At 30.5% G+C, this 15,572-nt stretch overlaps 1 protein-coding gene across 1 annotated transcript in view; it reads right to left on the bottom strand.

The window, feature by feature from the left end:
• Positions 1-15,572, bottom strand: part of LOC118193461 (transformation/transcription domain-associated protein-like) — a 313,501-nt gene that overhangs the window by 249,642 nt on the left and 48,287 nt on the right. The window contains exons 8-10 of the mRNA XM_085816144.1: positions 12,128-12,297; positions 8,844-8,940; positions 5,417-5,555 (exon numbers count right to left, since the gene is read on the bottom strand). Of these exons, the coding sequence (XP_085672270.1) occupies positions 5,417-5,555; positions 8,844-8,940; positions 12,128-12,297 (406 nt within the window). The remainder of the gene's footprint in view (positions 1-5,416; positions 5,556-8,843; positions 8,941-12,127; positions 12,298-15,572) is intronic.

The raw sequence follows: 15,572 nt of genomic DNA, 5'->3' as shown, positions 1-15,572 counted from the left end.
TAAAACTAGGTCAGTAGTTGTATTTTCGAAAGCTGAGTTGCTTCTCTGATCATTTAGTCAATGTCAGTTCCTCTCCCGCTAGTAAGTAAATTGCTGCACTGTTACAAACAGTACTTTGAAGCTGCTTAACCAATTCTTGAAATGTATGCTTTTCCTTCACTTTCAACTTTTCAGGTTGCATCATCAAGTGCTTTAATCAATATGTAGTTTTGGTACTATTCTGTTAGAGCGGTGTCAGTTAAAGATGCACCTTTCCCCCCTCCAATCGCTGCCAAGTATAAAATTATGAAATAGTAATAGAGTTCAAAAAAAGTAAAGAGTAAAGAGTAAAAAAATTATCTCCATAGAAAAGTAAATTTTTTTTATTTCTTAATTCTTAAAGAAAGTGACCTTTTCTTTTTAATTTTTAATCTGCAATATTCTACATACAAATAAAAAGTAATAAAACAAAACAACATTCAATCTAAACAGGTGGCACAAAATTACAAATATCATTCAATATCGCAGAAAAATTTCAGTTTTTGAATATAGCGGATGCAACATAAATTCTATCATATATGGCTCTAAATGGTGGCACGCAGTGCCTTGCTGACATTAATTTCTTCATTTAGCGCTGCCCCACCGTTTGGGTATCGCATCCAGTTTTGGAGGTTTACAAAATTATAACTGTGATTCACAGTGAAACGTTCATATCCAGCATTTCTTAATTCCTTTCCAGAAGTATGAAAATATAATGCTGCCATATGTGAGGTTTCCCTGAATGGCAGTTATCAATGCGGTAGCACCATGATCAGAAACGGTGACCAGAAAACACTTTTCTTTCCTGGCACAAACCCCAAAATACCCACTGTTCCAGAAGAACATGTCATGAAAAGTTGTTTTTTCTTTTTGTGAAAAGCCTTTAAAATAGTTATTCAGATCTAGTGTCATACATACTATGGCTGATTTCTAACTGAAGTTGGCGAAATTAAATCGATGTCAATTCCTGACACCACAGATAGATAAAATAAATGGCACTGAGGACAGAAAGACGTGAGCCTTCAAACCAATGTTTGGTCCTCAATCTCTCTCTCTTTTTTTTTTTTTTTTTCCCCCACAGCAAGAATATACGTAACAAAGCCATATAGGAGCTCCGTTTCAGTCAAAAGTTAACTTCATTGGATGACTTGGAGAACAAAGGGTATTGCTATGAATTATTTCTTTGTCCCGAAAGAATCTTATGGCGGCCTCTTCCTCATTAGGTAGTTGCAAAATTGTGTAACTCATCGTACTAAAAAAATGGCAAAATAAGACAAAAAAAAAAAAAATTAGCAATGATATTTCAAACAAGAACTAGGAACTTTATATGAAAAACAAAAGGATGTGGAACATGAAAACATGTGACTTATTCACAGTTCTCATCACAAACTATAAATGATCAGCATTAGAACTAGAGGTCATTTGAAAATAGTGTTGCCGATTTATGGAAAATTTTGGTGCTTTTGGGGGCCATAATAAAAAGCACTGAATTTTATCATAATCTAATTTCAATATATTTACAAAAGTACACTTTTCACATTAGTTCAATGCTTCACTGTATTGTGAAATATTGCTGTATTTAGTTATCCTTCTAAGTGAGTATTCTCATGTGTATAATTGCATATTGTGATGCCAATAGTACCAGCGCACAAGTGGGCAATATGCAACGCAATAATGTGTATTATAGTACTTTGAAATTAGCATTTGTTTCTGTACTTAGTCTGTACACCATTCAAAGTACTATAATACCAATAATGCGTATTATAGTACTTTGAAATTAGCATTTGTTTCTGTACTTAGTCTGTACACCATGTTTCTGTATCAGTCTGTACACCATTTGTTTCTGTACTTAGTCTGTACACCATTGCAAATAGTTGCACTGTGTAAAGGCAAACCGTCAAACAATACCTGAGTTAAGTACAGTACAAAGTCTTTAATCCGGACGTCCATAATCCGGAATGATCTATAATCCAGACCTCAAAGCTACAAACTTTCTGTGCATGCGTCAACACATTATGCATCGACGCATGCGCATAATACGTTTATGCATGCGCGTTTAATGTATAACGGATGGTATAGGCCAGGCTAAATTTATCTAATTATCTATTTCAGTTAATGTTGCAGATTGCGTTTTTCCTTAATCTTCTAATTGTATCCGGCTTATTATTTTTTGCAGACTGTTAGAGCAATTTTATAAAAAGTAAGCTTGAACTTTTGATTATGTCAAAAAGAGTTTCCGATTCTGGAGTTGCCAAAGGACCTACAAAGCGAAAGCATGTTTCGATGTACCGCTTCCAATAGTGAAGAAAGTGACAGAGAGGTTATTGAAAACGAAATAATTTCGATTGACAAGTTAGTCGGTATTCTATATCCTCGACATAGCAATTACAGGACTTTAACAGTGGAACTGAACAAGAAATTATGTCTGTTTACAATTAAAGAAAAAGTATTAGCATGAAAAACAAAGCAACTTAAACAACTTACATTAAAAGAAATGTTTAATAATGTAAACAAATAAATATTAAGCTTTTTTTTTTTTTTGTAAATATTGATACCCTTTAGATCATAATTGCTCTTTATTTCATAAATTATGGTTTCATATTTTTAATTTTGTAATTTCTGCATGCCCTCTTATCAGATTTAAATTGATGATCGAAAAACCCCTAATCCGAAATCGCTGAAGTCCCGACGAGTCCGGATTAAAGACTTTGTACTGTATACTAGATCTAGAAAGTGACAACCTTTAGAGTTACTTTTTCTCATCTTTTAATATCTTATCTTTATGTATGTTCTTAAAATGTTAATGTTAATAATTAAGTGTTCTTAAATGTTCTTAAATGTTAACGTAACCAAGTTTTTGAGTGTAAGCATGCAAAGCCATGTATATTATGTATGAGTACAGCAAGGAAAGTGTTAATGTAATCGCTACAATGCCCTTGTTTGGCCCTTAACTTTTCTTTTTGGAATCAAATAAATACTGAGGCCTGGGCAGCTGGATGGAAGTGTAACCTAGAGCATTCATATCTCCCGTGTTTGGAGGGCAGAACTGCAGTTGGGATTAAACGGGCGTTGGGTCTGGGCGCTGGCACGAGACTTCCGTGTGGCCCCTTTGGGGTGTTCTCTAGATAGTTGCAGGGTATGGGCAGTACCCAAGTAGTCTATGAAAGCCATTCAGGTGTCCGGTCCTGCTGTCACCTGTCACCTGTATTGTGATGTCTTCCTTCATTTAATCTGTACATGATGATACAATAATGAGTGCTTTCTAATTCATTTCTCTACAAGTTAAGCAACAGAATACAGAATGACAATTCATATTTATATGCATTAAGGATTCTGTAACACGAAAGAGGTATTATTTTCCGCGAATCACTTCTAAAAAAAAAAAAAAATTAAACACATAATGATTTAAAATTGAATCTTTGTAGAAATGAAATTAAATATGGCTGTCTGAAAATAAATAGTAACACCCATATTAGTGGCAATCCAAATTATTCACTGAATTGTTGCATCTCAAATGCAGATCTTATGGTTTTGAAAAAAGCAGTAATTTATGCCAGTCACATACTTTAACAGATCTTTAATTGTGAAGCTTTGTTTTTACATTTGCCAATTTTTTAGAAATCTGCAGATAAAACTCTAGAAACAACCATCACAACTTGTCATGTGTTTTCACAGGAAGAAGCTTTGATAAGCACTAAAAATAACAATAGTTTCTAAGTAAAAGCCTTTTCTTTGTCAAAACTATCTTCCTATTGTAAGCATGCTTTTTACCTTTGACATGCATACATTAAGGTGTGTTTCAGTTTGCTGTTTTCTTCATAAATCTCTGAGAATTTTTTCTATTTCACAGAATAATGAAGTAGAAAACTATGCAACTGATCTAATCTTACTATTCTATTAGATGATTTTAATATATATTGCAAGCATTAGTTAAATAGTATACCAGAAATGAAAAAGAAAACTGCACACTATATTCAATTCCAAAGCGAGTGCAATAAATGATATTTAGATCATAGCCAAACTTACAGTGGAATCTACTGATGATCCCAATTTAGGATATGAGGGGGAATACCCTACAAAAATAAGCAATACTTGAGTATTTGTTCTTGCCAAACAAAAAGGGAAGTAACCTTGAACGAAAGACCTTAACTAACTTTCCTTAAACTAATTCACCCGTTTCAAAATTCTTTCATTTTGAATGCTTATTCCATCGTTTGTGACTAAAAGTATCCAACAACTTTTTTAACTAATTTCGCTCTACACACTCTTAGGTGCTTTATTCCCTACAGCTAGTGACAGTAAATCCAAATAATAAAACAAAAATTAAACTCTTTTTAACGACAGCACCTTGCTAGAATTTTACAATATATTAACTGGGTTATATACCCGGGAGACTTCTAGAATTGGAGGAGCAAACTTTTCTGAGTACTTCAAGTCTAATCCTCCACGTCAGCTCTTGATCAAGAACTAAATTAATTAAAAGCAGTTGCTATTGACAGAGGTTTGCTTCACTTAAAATTATTGACCAAGTGGTTAAAAAATTCTCATACCAACACACTAAAAACCACTCTCTTGTTTTAGGAGATTCAAAGAATTCTATGGTCATCTCTTTTTCCAATGATTAGCTACACAAATGGAAGCATTTTACAAAAATTCAACTTCTGAGTCCCCCCTCCCCCCCTTTTTTTCTTTCATCAATAAAATTTGCAGTTCCATACTTAAAAACCCCATTCCAGATATAAACTCCTGGGATAATACAAGATTCTTTGCTTCTGTTGTTTAATTTACATTTGTTAAAACTACAAGATCCTAATAAGTTCATGTTAAGAAACATGAGGCATATGTTAAGGAAAAAGAAATACATAAATTCTCTGTTGCCCGACACTGTTAATCTGAAAAATTACATTTTTCATTTTTTTCTGCAGCCAAAATTATTCAAAAAACCACATTCATAAAAATCTTTCAGTTCCAGTTAATGATCCTAATTCCAATCCACTTTTATCCTCAGCTGTAAGGAAATTATTTCATAGTTATTTTCATTTTTCATCAGTGCCAATAACTTGATTCCTTTCTCTCATTCTTATCATCAGACACATAGACTTGTCTTTCACCATCATTTCCATTTCTGCAGCTGAAGAAGAATGTTCTATATTTAACCCTTAAAAACTAGTCCTGTAAATTTATGATTATTATGCCGATTTATGTTGCCTTAGTACTTTCAATAATCACATTTTGGCATGTTATTTTAACTCAAATATGAAATCTTGTTGAATATGAACACATATTCATCATTCTGTAGGAAAAAAATGTTAATAAATGTTATTAACATCTTCAACAATCTATCAAAATTTACCAATTCATCAAGAAAGTGCTAACAAATATATAACAATTAACTTACTTTCCCTAAGTTTTGAACCTAAAATATGTCGAAGAGCTTGAAGAAGTTCTCCTCTTAACAAAGCTGCTTCTTGTGGGGAATCTTTTAAAAGGCCTACTACACCTTTCACTAAATTAGATGAATTGTTACTCACAGACTCCTAAATCAAAATAATGAATTGATATTTAAAAAAAAAAAAAAAAAAAAAAAAAAAAAAAAAAACCCTCATGCTAATTTGCTTAATTTTTAATCAAAACATTCTAAAACAAAAGTATGAAATGAAAAACAGGAAAACAGATAGAATAACATTTACATACAGACAGGAATAAAAGCAAGCAATATACACTAAAAATTATTAAGTTAAAAAGCTAAATAAAGCTAGGTCCTTTGCACTGTTACTTTGGCTTATATATATATTAATTTAGAAAACAAACTAAGCTTTGCAATACACATTTAATTAATCCAAGCATATTGGAAAGTAATTTATAATTTAAAAATCAGTTTCCTAATATCGGCTAATCATGTATATGTTACTGAGCAGGAAGGACATTACCATTTTAATGGCATTTCCCAACTGCCCTATAAAAATGCAAATTTTGTATTATGAAATAATGAAGAATGGGTATGCATGTGTGTTCCTCACATGATGGAAAAACAGTGGCACCTAGAGCCACCAAATTTTGATCATCAGCAATCCTCAACCTGATAATGTGCCCCTCAAAGCCCAAATTTTTAATCTCGAATTTGCTCCATTTTAATAAAAACTATAAAAATTCTTGTTACAAGTCAGTTGTAAATTTCTGCTCACAACCTGAAACTATGTATAAAAAAATTTAAGCACGTCTGGCAGGTTTCTTTCTCATTAAAACTGCCCTGCTATGTTGTAAGAAACTTTTAAGTAAAATTGAATGACACTGTGGTTATGATTTGATTGTTTCAAACAATATTTTCTTAATTGAAAATGGCAATGTTTTAACAACTGAACAAAATCTAAAAAAAATAATATGTTTTAAAGACAGCAGAAAATTTCTTTCAAACTAATTTAAAATATAAGAAGTGGCAACACGATTAATGAAACAGTTGAAATGTCAAAAGAGATTCTACTAAAGAAGGTAATTGAATGGAAAGAAATGCATCACAACCTAACCAAGGTACTCATCACAGAAAAAGAATTATATGTGTTTGATCAGTGAACTCTAATAAAGCTTAAACTATGAGGAAGTTTGTCATATGGAATAAACAGAACATTCCTGAACTGGAAGAATGGATACAAATTTTTTTCCCCAAAATGAGTGGAAAATGTTAGGATTTCCAAGCCTCTTTTTAATGCTACCAAGTTTATTCTTTATCTTCCAGAAAGTATTGCACTACAAGAATATTTTCTTTTATGAACATTATGTAGTCAAAAAAGAAATCTGGGCATTATATACTGCGAACGTAAGAAACTAACATAAGAAAGAGTTACGTTAATTATGATGGACTTGTGTCATGAAATGTGATATATTTTATGAAAAGGGGTTGAAAAACCTAAATTTGGTGTATAAGATAACTAACTTTATCAGGGTGAATATTTATGGTACAATCATCCATGCAAAATGCACCCCACATCAAAAGAGTATTTATATTTTGATCGTAAGTTCAGTTATTTAAGGATAATGGTAAACTCTCAACTCTCTCTCTTTAATTTTTATAAACCTATAAAAGAGTTCAACCTCCCACTATAGCTTCCTATACAAGATATATAAGCTTTTCAAAGCCTTCCAAACAAATGCATTTAAAATCACAATCAAATAAGGTTATCAAGATATTATCAAAAATGCATCAATCATTCATAACAACTTGGTTTAAGGCTTCAAAACAGTTTTTCCTTGACAAGTTCTGTTTAAAGCATTAAACAAAAGAGATTGTAACTTTTATTACTTTTGGTTTTGTTATGTACAAATTTTATGTATTTTATATGTTTTTACTCCTTGAAGTGAACAATATTTGATACCAATTTTGTAATTTTTCTTTAATTTGCATTAATGTAACCCAAAGAAATTAGGCTGGACCTTCAAAATTTTTAATATGGAATTTTATTCTTTTTCATTCCCATTTTTTTTACTTTTTGAGTTACATTTATGTGTGTGTATGTGTCGTTAAATCATCAAATATTAACAAAAAATTGTTAATCATCTGTTGATAAAAATATAAAATAATAATGATTGATCTGAATATAAAATAATTCAATGCTAAGTTTATTTTTATTTAGAATTAATAAGCATAATATTTAAATGTAAAATATGTTCTAATAAAGCATGAATTTTATGACAGCTATGCTCTTGTATCTAATTCCATCTGATCCATTTCCACTGTCACAAATATGAAAAGTTCACCTGGAGTTTTTTTTTTTTTTTTTTTTTTTTTACGTACAAGAACAAAATCTGCTTTGTGTTAAGATGAAGTTTATAAAAAAAGTTCTACAAAATGTATTGAATATATTAATATTTTGAATTTAATTTTGAATAAAATTTTGAATAAAATATTTTGAATTTAGTTTAGGAATACATAATAAATATACAAAAAGGGAAACTGATAAGTCAAACTAAAAAATTCTTTATTAGTTTAAAGTGGCTTTGTCCCTGAGGGACTATTTTTGTCGTTTTACGATTTTGCATCGAATCACTTTGAATGTACATTTCACTTTTCAAACTGTGGCCACCAAATATTATCGCCCTGTATTATATTTGAAGAAATTAAATAATGAAAAATTTGCATAAATGTATGTATGTTTCTCACATTGTGATAGAACAATGTTACCTAAAGCCATTTTTGAATGATGTAATCCTGCTGCGAATATGGGCATCTGGACGCCCAAATTTGAAATTTGGGATTTGTTTTATTACCGATTTCATATTTTGTAAAACTTTAATGAATTTTTTATTAACAAACTCAAGGATTTCAAAGCGAGCAAAGGCTACGTTGTACAGAAAAAACATTTTTAGCTCCAGCACGTGAGACTGTGTATCGGAAATTCTAAAGATATGCTGAATTTAAAATTATTTTGCAATATTGCTCTTTAAATGAATTTTACGGTTTAAGTGCGAAGAACATGATATTTAATAAATAAAGGTAACACACAAAATGACTTTAATGCCCCTTTGGACTTTAAAATTTGAAATCTTTCAGATTTTATTTTTTAATTTTTTATTTCTACATTTACAATTTAATCAAAATTATTTTCTCTTACACCTTACAAACTGTACTAAATGACCAACCACACATCCTAAGAGATCCCTTTACCCCAAGTTAAATAACTCTCATATACAGACTCAAAGTATTCCTTCCAATTTAATTCATTATCTAAAGAGCAGACGTTTCCTGTATTTGAGATAACAATTAATAAAATCAACAAATTAATTTTCATTTTTGATTTGCAAATGGCATAAAAATGTAAATAGCATGTTACCTCATATGTTCGTATAAGATATGACAGGAACATTAATGCTTTAACTTGGACTGCAATAAAATCAAAGTGAATATCCTTGTTGAAACTAGGTTCTTTCCTGTAGGAAAAGATACAGAATTCAGATTAGTAAAACACATATAGTGATGTTTGGATTAAAAAATAAACTAATTACAATACTTTACCATATAATTATAAAATAATCATCTATGTATATTGGCATATATTTTCAGGGTAGTAAAATTTGAACAATACAACATCTGTATTAAATAATAATCAGCTTAATTACTGATTTTTGTTCACATTTGTATGTACTTCAGAACTTATTACAATACTTTTTAAAACATTCTTCCACCACCAACAGGTAACAGGTGACTGAAAAACTGGACACCTGACGTCTACCAGAGGTAAGCAGGTGTATGCCTCTCGTCCTCCACTATCCAGTGCTTATCGAAGAATTAAAGGAGTTGGGTGAGAAACAGGGCCTTACAAGGGCTAGGTGGCTGTACAATGGCTACAGATTTGGGAACAGAGGGTGCAAGAATGGTATTGCAATGTGTGTAAATATAGTAGAGTACATAAAGCATAAAAGTAATACAATAAATAAATAGTGCAATATAAAGTACATAAGTAAAAAATACGTAAAAAAAAAAAAAAAAAATAAGTAGTGAAATGGGAAAGAGACAGCTGAGCTAGAGAAAGTCTTATATGACCTGGTTGATGTCCTGTCCCAAGGCTGCAATCATGATAATAGTCTGACATATCTTATGCACAGTCACACATTTTTTTGTAATAAAGCATCTGTGAGTGTCCTTCCACCCCCAACAGCAGTTCTCTTTAATTATAATTAATTTCCCATGAAAAGCATACATAAATAATGTAAAGCAATTAAGACTATAATAATTAATTCTGGCAAAAAAAATCCTTTAAAAAAACTGTTAAAACTACTATTCAAGCAAAGGCAGTTTTTTCAAGACAGGACGGGAGGGAAGTACTTCCTCACTAAAGAAGCTGTTGTGCTTAGGCATTAAACTAGCATACTTAATCACCTAATTTGTAATGTGCAAACTTCAAATGTTGGTAAAGCTTAAGAAATGACTGCTTTAAAAAAAAAGAGAGAGTTTAAAATAAATAAATAAAAAGAGATAAAATTTAATGGTACATAAATAACAATATGACAGTAAAAAGCAAAATAGAGAAATATTTATAATTTCATTAGCAACAGATTTTAAGAAATGCAACATTTGCAATAAAAAATTAAGCAGCATGATCTCAGGAAAACTTAATATATAGAGATACAAAGGAGAAAAGAAAAAGCTTATGAAAAAAATTAACAGGCTTTGTCTTTTTCCTCCACAAAAGCAAATAACAGTCATCAAAATCAAAATTTTTCTGATATTAAACTACATAATGAAAGCCAGGCTATAAATATGCATTTTAAGTATACCTTCAAATAATGTGAATGGAAAATGTTAGATCTGTTTACTAACCATAATACTGCACACAATACGATAGAAAAATTAAAAACCATTTACAGCAAAAAAAAATTTTTTTTTTTTCTTTAAACCTGTTTGCAGACTGGACTTTTGAGCCATGTACTATCTTACAATCCAACATAACAAGAAATAACACTAAAAGAAGTTTCTCTGATACCAATATCTTTCAAGTCAGAATACCTAGCAAAGTACTATGCAGTCAAAATATCATTCTTGAAAAGTGAGTATCATACAGAAGTTACCAATTTTTAACAGATACTAATTAAGATAAACATGGCCCATCAGGAGATTCTTCTATGAAATCAAGAGGCATTCTATCATTTGCTCTGATATAATATTCCCAAATTTTTTATACCAACATTTTGATAACAAAGGAGTAGTATAGAAATATACCATATTTACTCTCATGTTTCTCTCCCCTTGTACACTTTTCCTCCTAGTTTTTTTCAGAATATGATTTAAAAACTTCTGATTTATGGTAACAATGAAATATGGACAAATAAGAAAATATTTTGTGAAAGTAAAAAGAGTATTATTGAAATTGAAACGTTCTAAAAAATACATAATATAATAACAATAATGTGTCTTTGCATATACTTTTTAATGTGCTAGGGGTCCATCAGTATCCGAGCGATAATGTCGCTGAACACTGGTAGTTCCGATGTGGGTTCAATTCCAGGCTATTGAACTGGCTGCATGGCCATTTTCATGGTTTTCCTCATGTGTAATGTGTATACGAGCAAGTTGCTCTTAGAAAGTGTTCCATAGAGACATCTTTCTCTTAGCAGATAGCCCTAGTGTGCTTTGTTATAAAAAAACTAAAGAAAACCAAACCTACTCTCCTTTAATTATGATTAAAGCCAAATCTTCAGAAATAGTATACACCGCATACTTCCCCCTCCTGGTTTTCAGACAGTAAAATAGTAGGAACGTGAGTAATTATACAGTATGTAATTTAGCTTTTCCTTTTAATTTTTCTAAATAGACAGTAAGTTGCTTTACAAATTTTATAACAATTAGCACTGAATGCAAATATAAAACATTATTCCTAATCAAGAGTTTCATATTATATTGTTCCTTAAAAGTAAATAATGTTTCAAGCTAAAATAAACCTATCCCCAGCTTTCTAGAAAAAGAATGATCGAGCCTAATATCATCAAACTAGGTGTGCATACATATCAGGCAATAGGACAAAATTTCTATGATTTATATTTTTGCCAGATATTTCTGAATGTATATGAGATTTTTGAATTATATACATGTGTGAGTATATAAACGAGATCCTAGATCAAAACACAAAACTGCAACAGTCATAAAATATCCAAAAGTTCAGAAATCAGGATTTTGTAGAATGCCAATTATTATTGCGAACTTAGAATGACAAATCAAATTTTGATTAGGTGAGAGACTACCTATGGTTTTGATTAAGTGAGAGACTACCTATGTCTGTTGAACATATGACCTTCAGAAGTTATTTAAATTGATGGAAAGTATGGATGCAAGAATTATTCATCTAAGAACTTTTTATAAAGAATATTTTTAAAATATTATTTTTATTTACAATATAAGGAAAAATCATAGAATAATTTAATTTTGATTTTAAAACTGATTCTCAGAAGAAACACAAAGAATTTTATTCATCTAGTCACACATGTACATACAAAAATAATGCTAAAAAAAAGTTCTACCATATAGATATAAAAGAAAAGGATTTAATCTATTCTATTGTAAAAGGAATTGGGAGATTTTAATTATTAAATAAAGATATTTTAAGTTAAAAAAAATACTCACATCGCTTCTTTATTTGATTCAAGATTAATCAATTCCATAATGATTGGAATAAACTCCTCAATTTCTTTATAAAGTTTTTCCTCGCAGACTTTATACAGAACAACCACTACAATTGGTATTTCAGTCAACACTCTTAAAGATCTGAGACTTCTTGGTATAAGAGTATATTGCTTAAAAAAAAAAAAAAAAAATATGATAATGTTAATATACATATAAAGAGAGAGGAGACAATATTTATATGCATAAAAAAAAGAAAGCAAAGGTTTTTTCCAGTTTTTTCTTTTAAATGAAAATCAAAGTAATTTCTTATCAGACAGTATAATTTTGTTGGAGACTGAAAGAATGTCAGGAGGAAAATTCATGAAATAAATTACAAGATTTTTGAAACATTAAAAAGGAATTTTTTTTTAAATTTGAAAATTAAATATTTCTGAAATTCAAATCTGGAAAAATTACTTTTATTAATTTTGATGTCAAAAGATATTAATTATTAAATAAGTTACTTTTCAAAATGCAAATGAAAAATCTATCATCATTTTCTAAAAATAAAAAATATGTTTAAGGATGTGAATAGAATTCAACAGATAATCTTTACGATATGGAAGAAAACAGAAGCAAAAATTCTATCAAAAAGAATATAAGGTTTTGTTGGTGTTACTTATGCTCATTTGTCTAACAGCAAAATCAGCCCAAACCCATGAAATTCAGAATATAAGGTACTTATATGTTTTGCCATAAATTGCTTTTAACAGTGTTACCAGACAGAGCAACATATCACCAATATTAGATAAGCGTGTTATCAAACACCCTTGTAAAAACTTTGCATTGGTTTTATGTGACCCTGATCTTCATCAACCGCTTGCCTGATTATCCTGAGTTATCCCGGGTTCGTATATATTGCAGTTAATTATTATCCCGAGAAAACGCGGGCAAAGCAGAATTTGTCAGTACGATTTGTTTTATCACGGTTTCACTCGGCTTGGAGGAAATGAAAGGAAATATTCAGCTTTTATTGGCAATTCGCCAAGTTTTGATGGTTGCGCGGTTCTTTTGGCAGGACTGGTCACGTGTTTTCCCTATTATCTAGTACACGTCAGCTTGTGGATTAGTAATGTACAGTCAAAAGTCATTAATCCGGACTCGTCGGGACTTCGGCGATTCCGGATTATCGCTTTTTCCAGATTATAGATCATCAGTTTAAATCTCGTAAGATGGCATGCAGAAATTCTGAAATTAAAAATATGAAACCGTAATTTATGAAATAAAGAACAATTATGATCTAAAGGGTATCAAAATTTACCAAAAAAAAAAGCTTAATATTTGTTTACTTTATTAAACATTTCTTTCAATGTAAGTTGTTTAAGTTGCTTCATTTTATGTGATAACACTTTCTCTTTAATTCTATCAACAGACATAATTTCTTGTTCAGTTACAAAGTTCCGCTGTTCAAGTCCCGTAATTGCTATGCCCAGAATACCGACTAACTTGTCAATCGAAATTTTTTCGTTTTCACTAACCTCTCTGTCACCTTCTTCATGTATTTATCCATTTTTTGCAGCAATTCCACTTTTTGTTTGATGAACATCGAAACATACTTTCGTTTTGTAGATCCTTTGGGAGCTCCAGCATCGGAAATTCTATTTGACACAATCAAAAGTTCAAGTTTACTTTTATAAAATTGCTCTTACAGTCCGCAAAAAATAATAAGCCGGATCCAATTGGAAGATTAAGGAGCAACGCAATCATCAACATTAACTGAAATAGATAATCAGATAATTTTAGCTTATACCATCCGTTGTACATAAAACGCGCATGCGAAAACGTATTCTGCACTTGCGCACACGCATATACGTAGTCGTAAAGGTCTTACGCGCACGCGTAAACGCCTATGCGCATGTGTCAACGCGGCGCATGCGCAGAAAGTTTTTAGCTTTGAGGTCCGGATTATGGGTGTCCGAATTAACGACTTTTGACTGTATAAAGAATGATAGTTGCCTTGAAAAAAGTAAAGTAATGACGATGATGCGAGATAGCGAAAGCGATGATTTTTCCGATAGTGATTATAACCTCAAGGCATTTTCCAGATGTTATTCCTGCTACTGAAAAAAAATCAAATCCTATGAGACAATGTTCTCTATAATCCTGTAAAAGAGATAATAATCCCGTAAAACAAGGGACAGCACTCTTATACAACGACTAATATTTAATTTTTTTTTATTTTCCCGAGATAACTGGGGATAGTAAACTAATATAAAAACTAAATGCTTTTACACCTGTAAAAAATTAAAAATTCAACTTAAAACCTATATATTTTTTTTGTTTCGTTTCCTAGTATTTCATAATAAAATAAAAAAATGTGATGATTTTTTGCAATTTTTTTCAAAAAAATGTGTAAGGGAAGCGGTTAAGCAAGTTAGGTTTTGTAAAGAAGCTACAAATTAAGTGCCATTTCTCTGTTTTTCTACTGTGTTTTGAAAAGAGGATTAAACTTTGAGATCTGCCTTGTATATAATAGCAAGCAGTGAAGTATTTTCAACGTTGTGGGACTGGCTATACTGATGCACATATTCAGAACATTAAAAGACTGTAATAGTTCATGGAAATCGTGCAATAAAAAACATTACTGAACACTATGACATAAAGGAATTCTACTGTCACAATAAAGAGTTTACATTTGGAAAGGATTTAATGAACTTTATAAATGGCACTAGAAGAACACTCGGAATTTTGCTTTGATGTTTCTAGCTGTATTTTTGTTTCTCTATTTTATCAAAATTAAAAAAGCTTCATGCCTTTCCATGCAAAATTTTATTTTTTATTATTTTTATTTATTTATTATCAATTTATTTGGGTATGCTCCATTAACCATAGGGTCGATTATATTCGGCCAGGAAGGTTGCAGCACACTAGTATATTACATTATTAAATTATTTTATCTTCATGAATATACATTTTAATTTATTTTAAAATGGCATTATGTGTAATGTATTTAGAAAATTATAACTGTGCTCCACAAAATGAGAAATCATGCACTTTATAAATAAACAATGTAGGCATCTGTTTATTTGAAACTGCACTAAAAATGTATGCTCTTTTTAGCATGCCTGACTAGATCAAAAGAAAAAAGAATATATTAAAACTTCTGCAAATGGAAATGGCAACAAATGGAAAAGCAAACAATATTCATGCAAAAGGTAACTGTGCTTTCACAATCCAATTTAAAGTATTATAGAACAGTTTACTTCAGTTATAATTTAACTTGCTCATGACCAATTCAGTTGCAATTTCATTTACTAATTTAAGATACCAAATACACTAAAATTTGAAACATGGATAGAAATTAAATCTTTCCAAGATAAAAATATACCCTAGATATATGTTATAACTTCAGTACTTAGGTTTCATAACACTGTTTCCAATATCAAGAGAGAATAAATATTTGAAA

The sequence above is a fragment of the Stegodyphus dumicola genome, chromosome 4 (genome assembly GCF_044657685.1).
Source record: "Stegodyphus dumicola isolate Sdum_Otavi_A_Nest chromosome 4, ASM4465768v1".
NCBI lineage: Eukaryota > Metazoa > Arthropoda > Arachnida > Araneae > Eresidae > Stegodyphus > Stegodyphus dumicola.
Note: the sequence above shows the minus strand (reverse complement) of the source record. Positions and strands in the feature narration are given on the sequence as shown.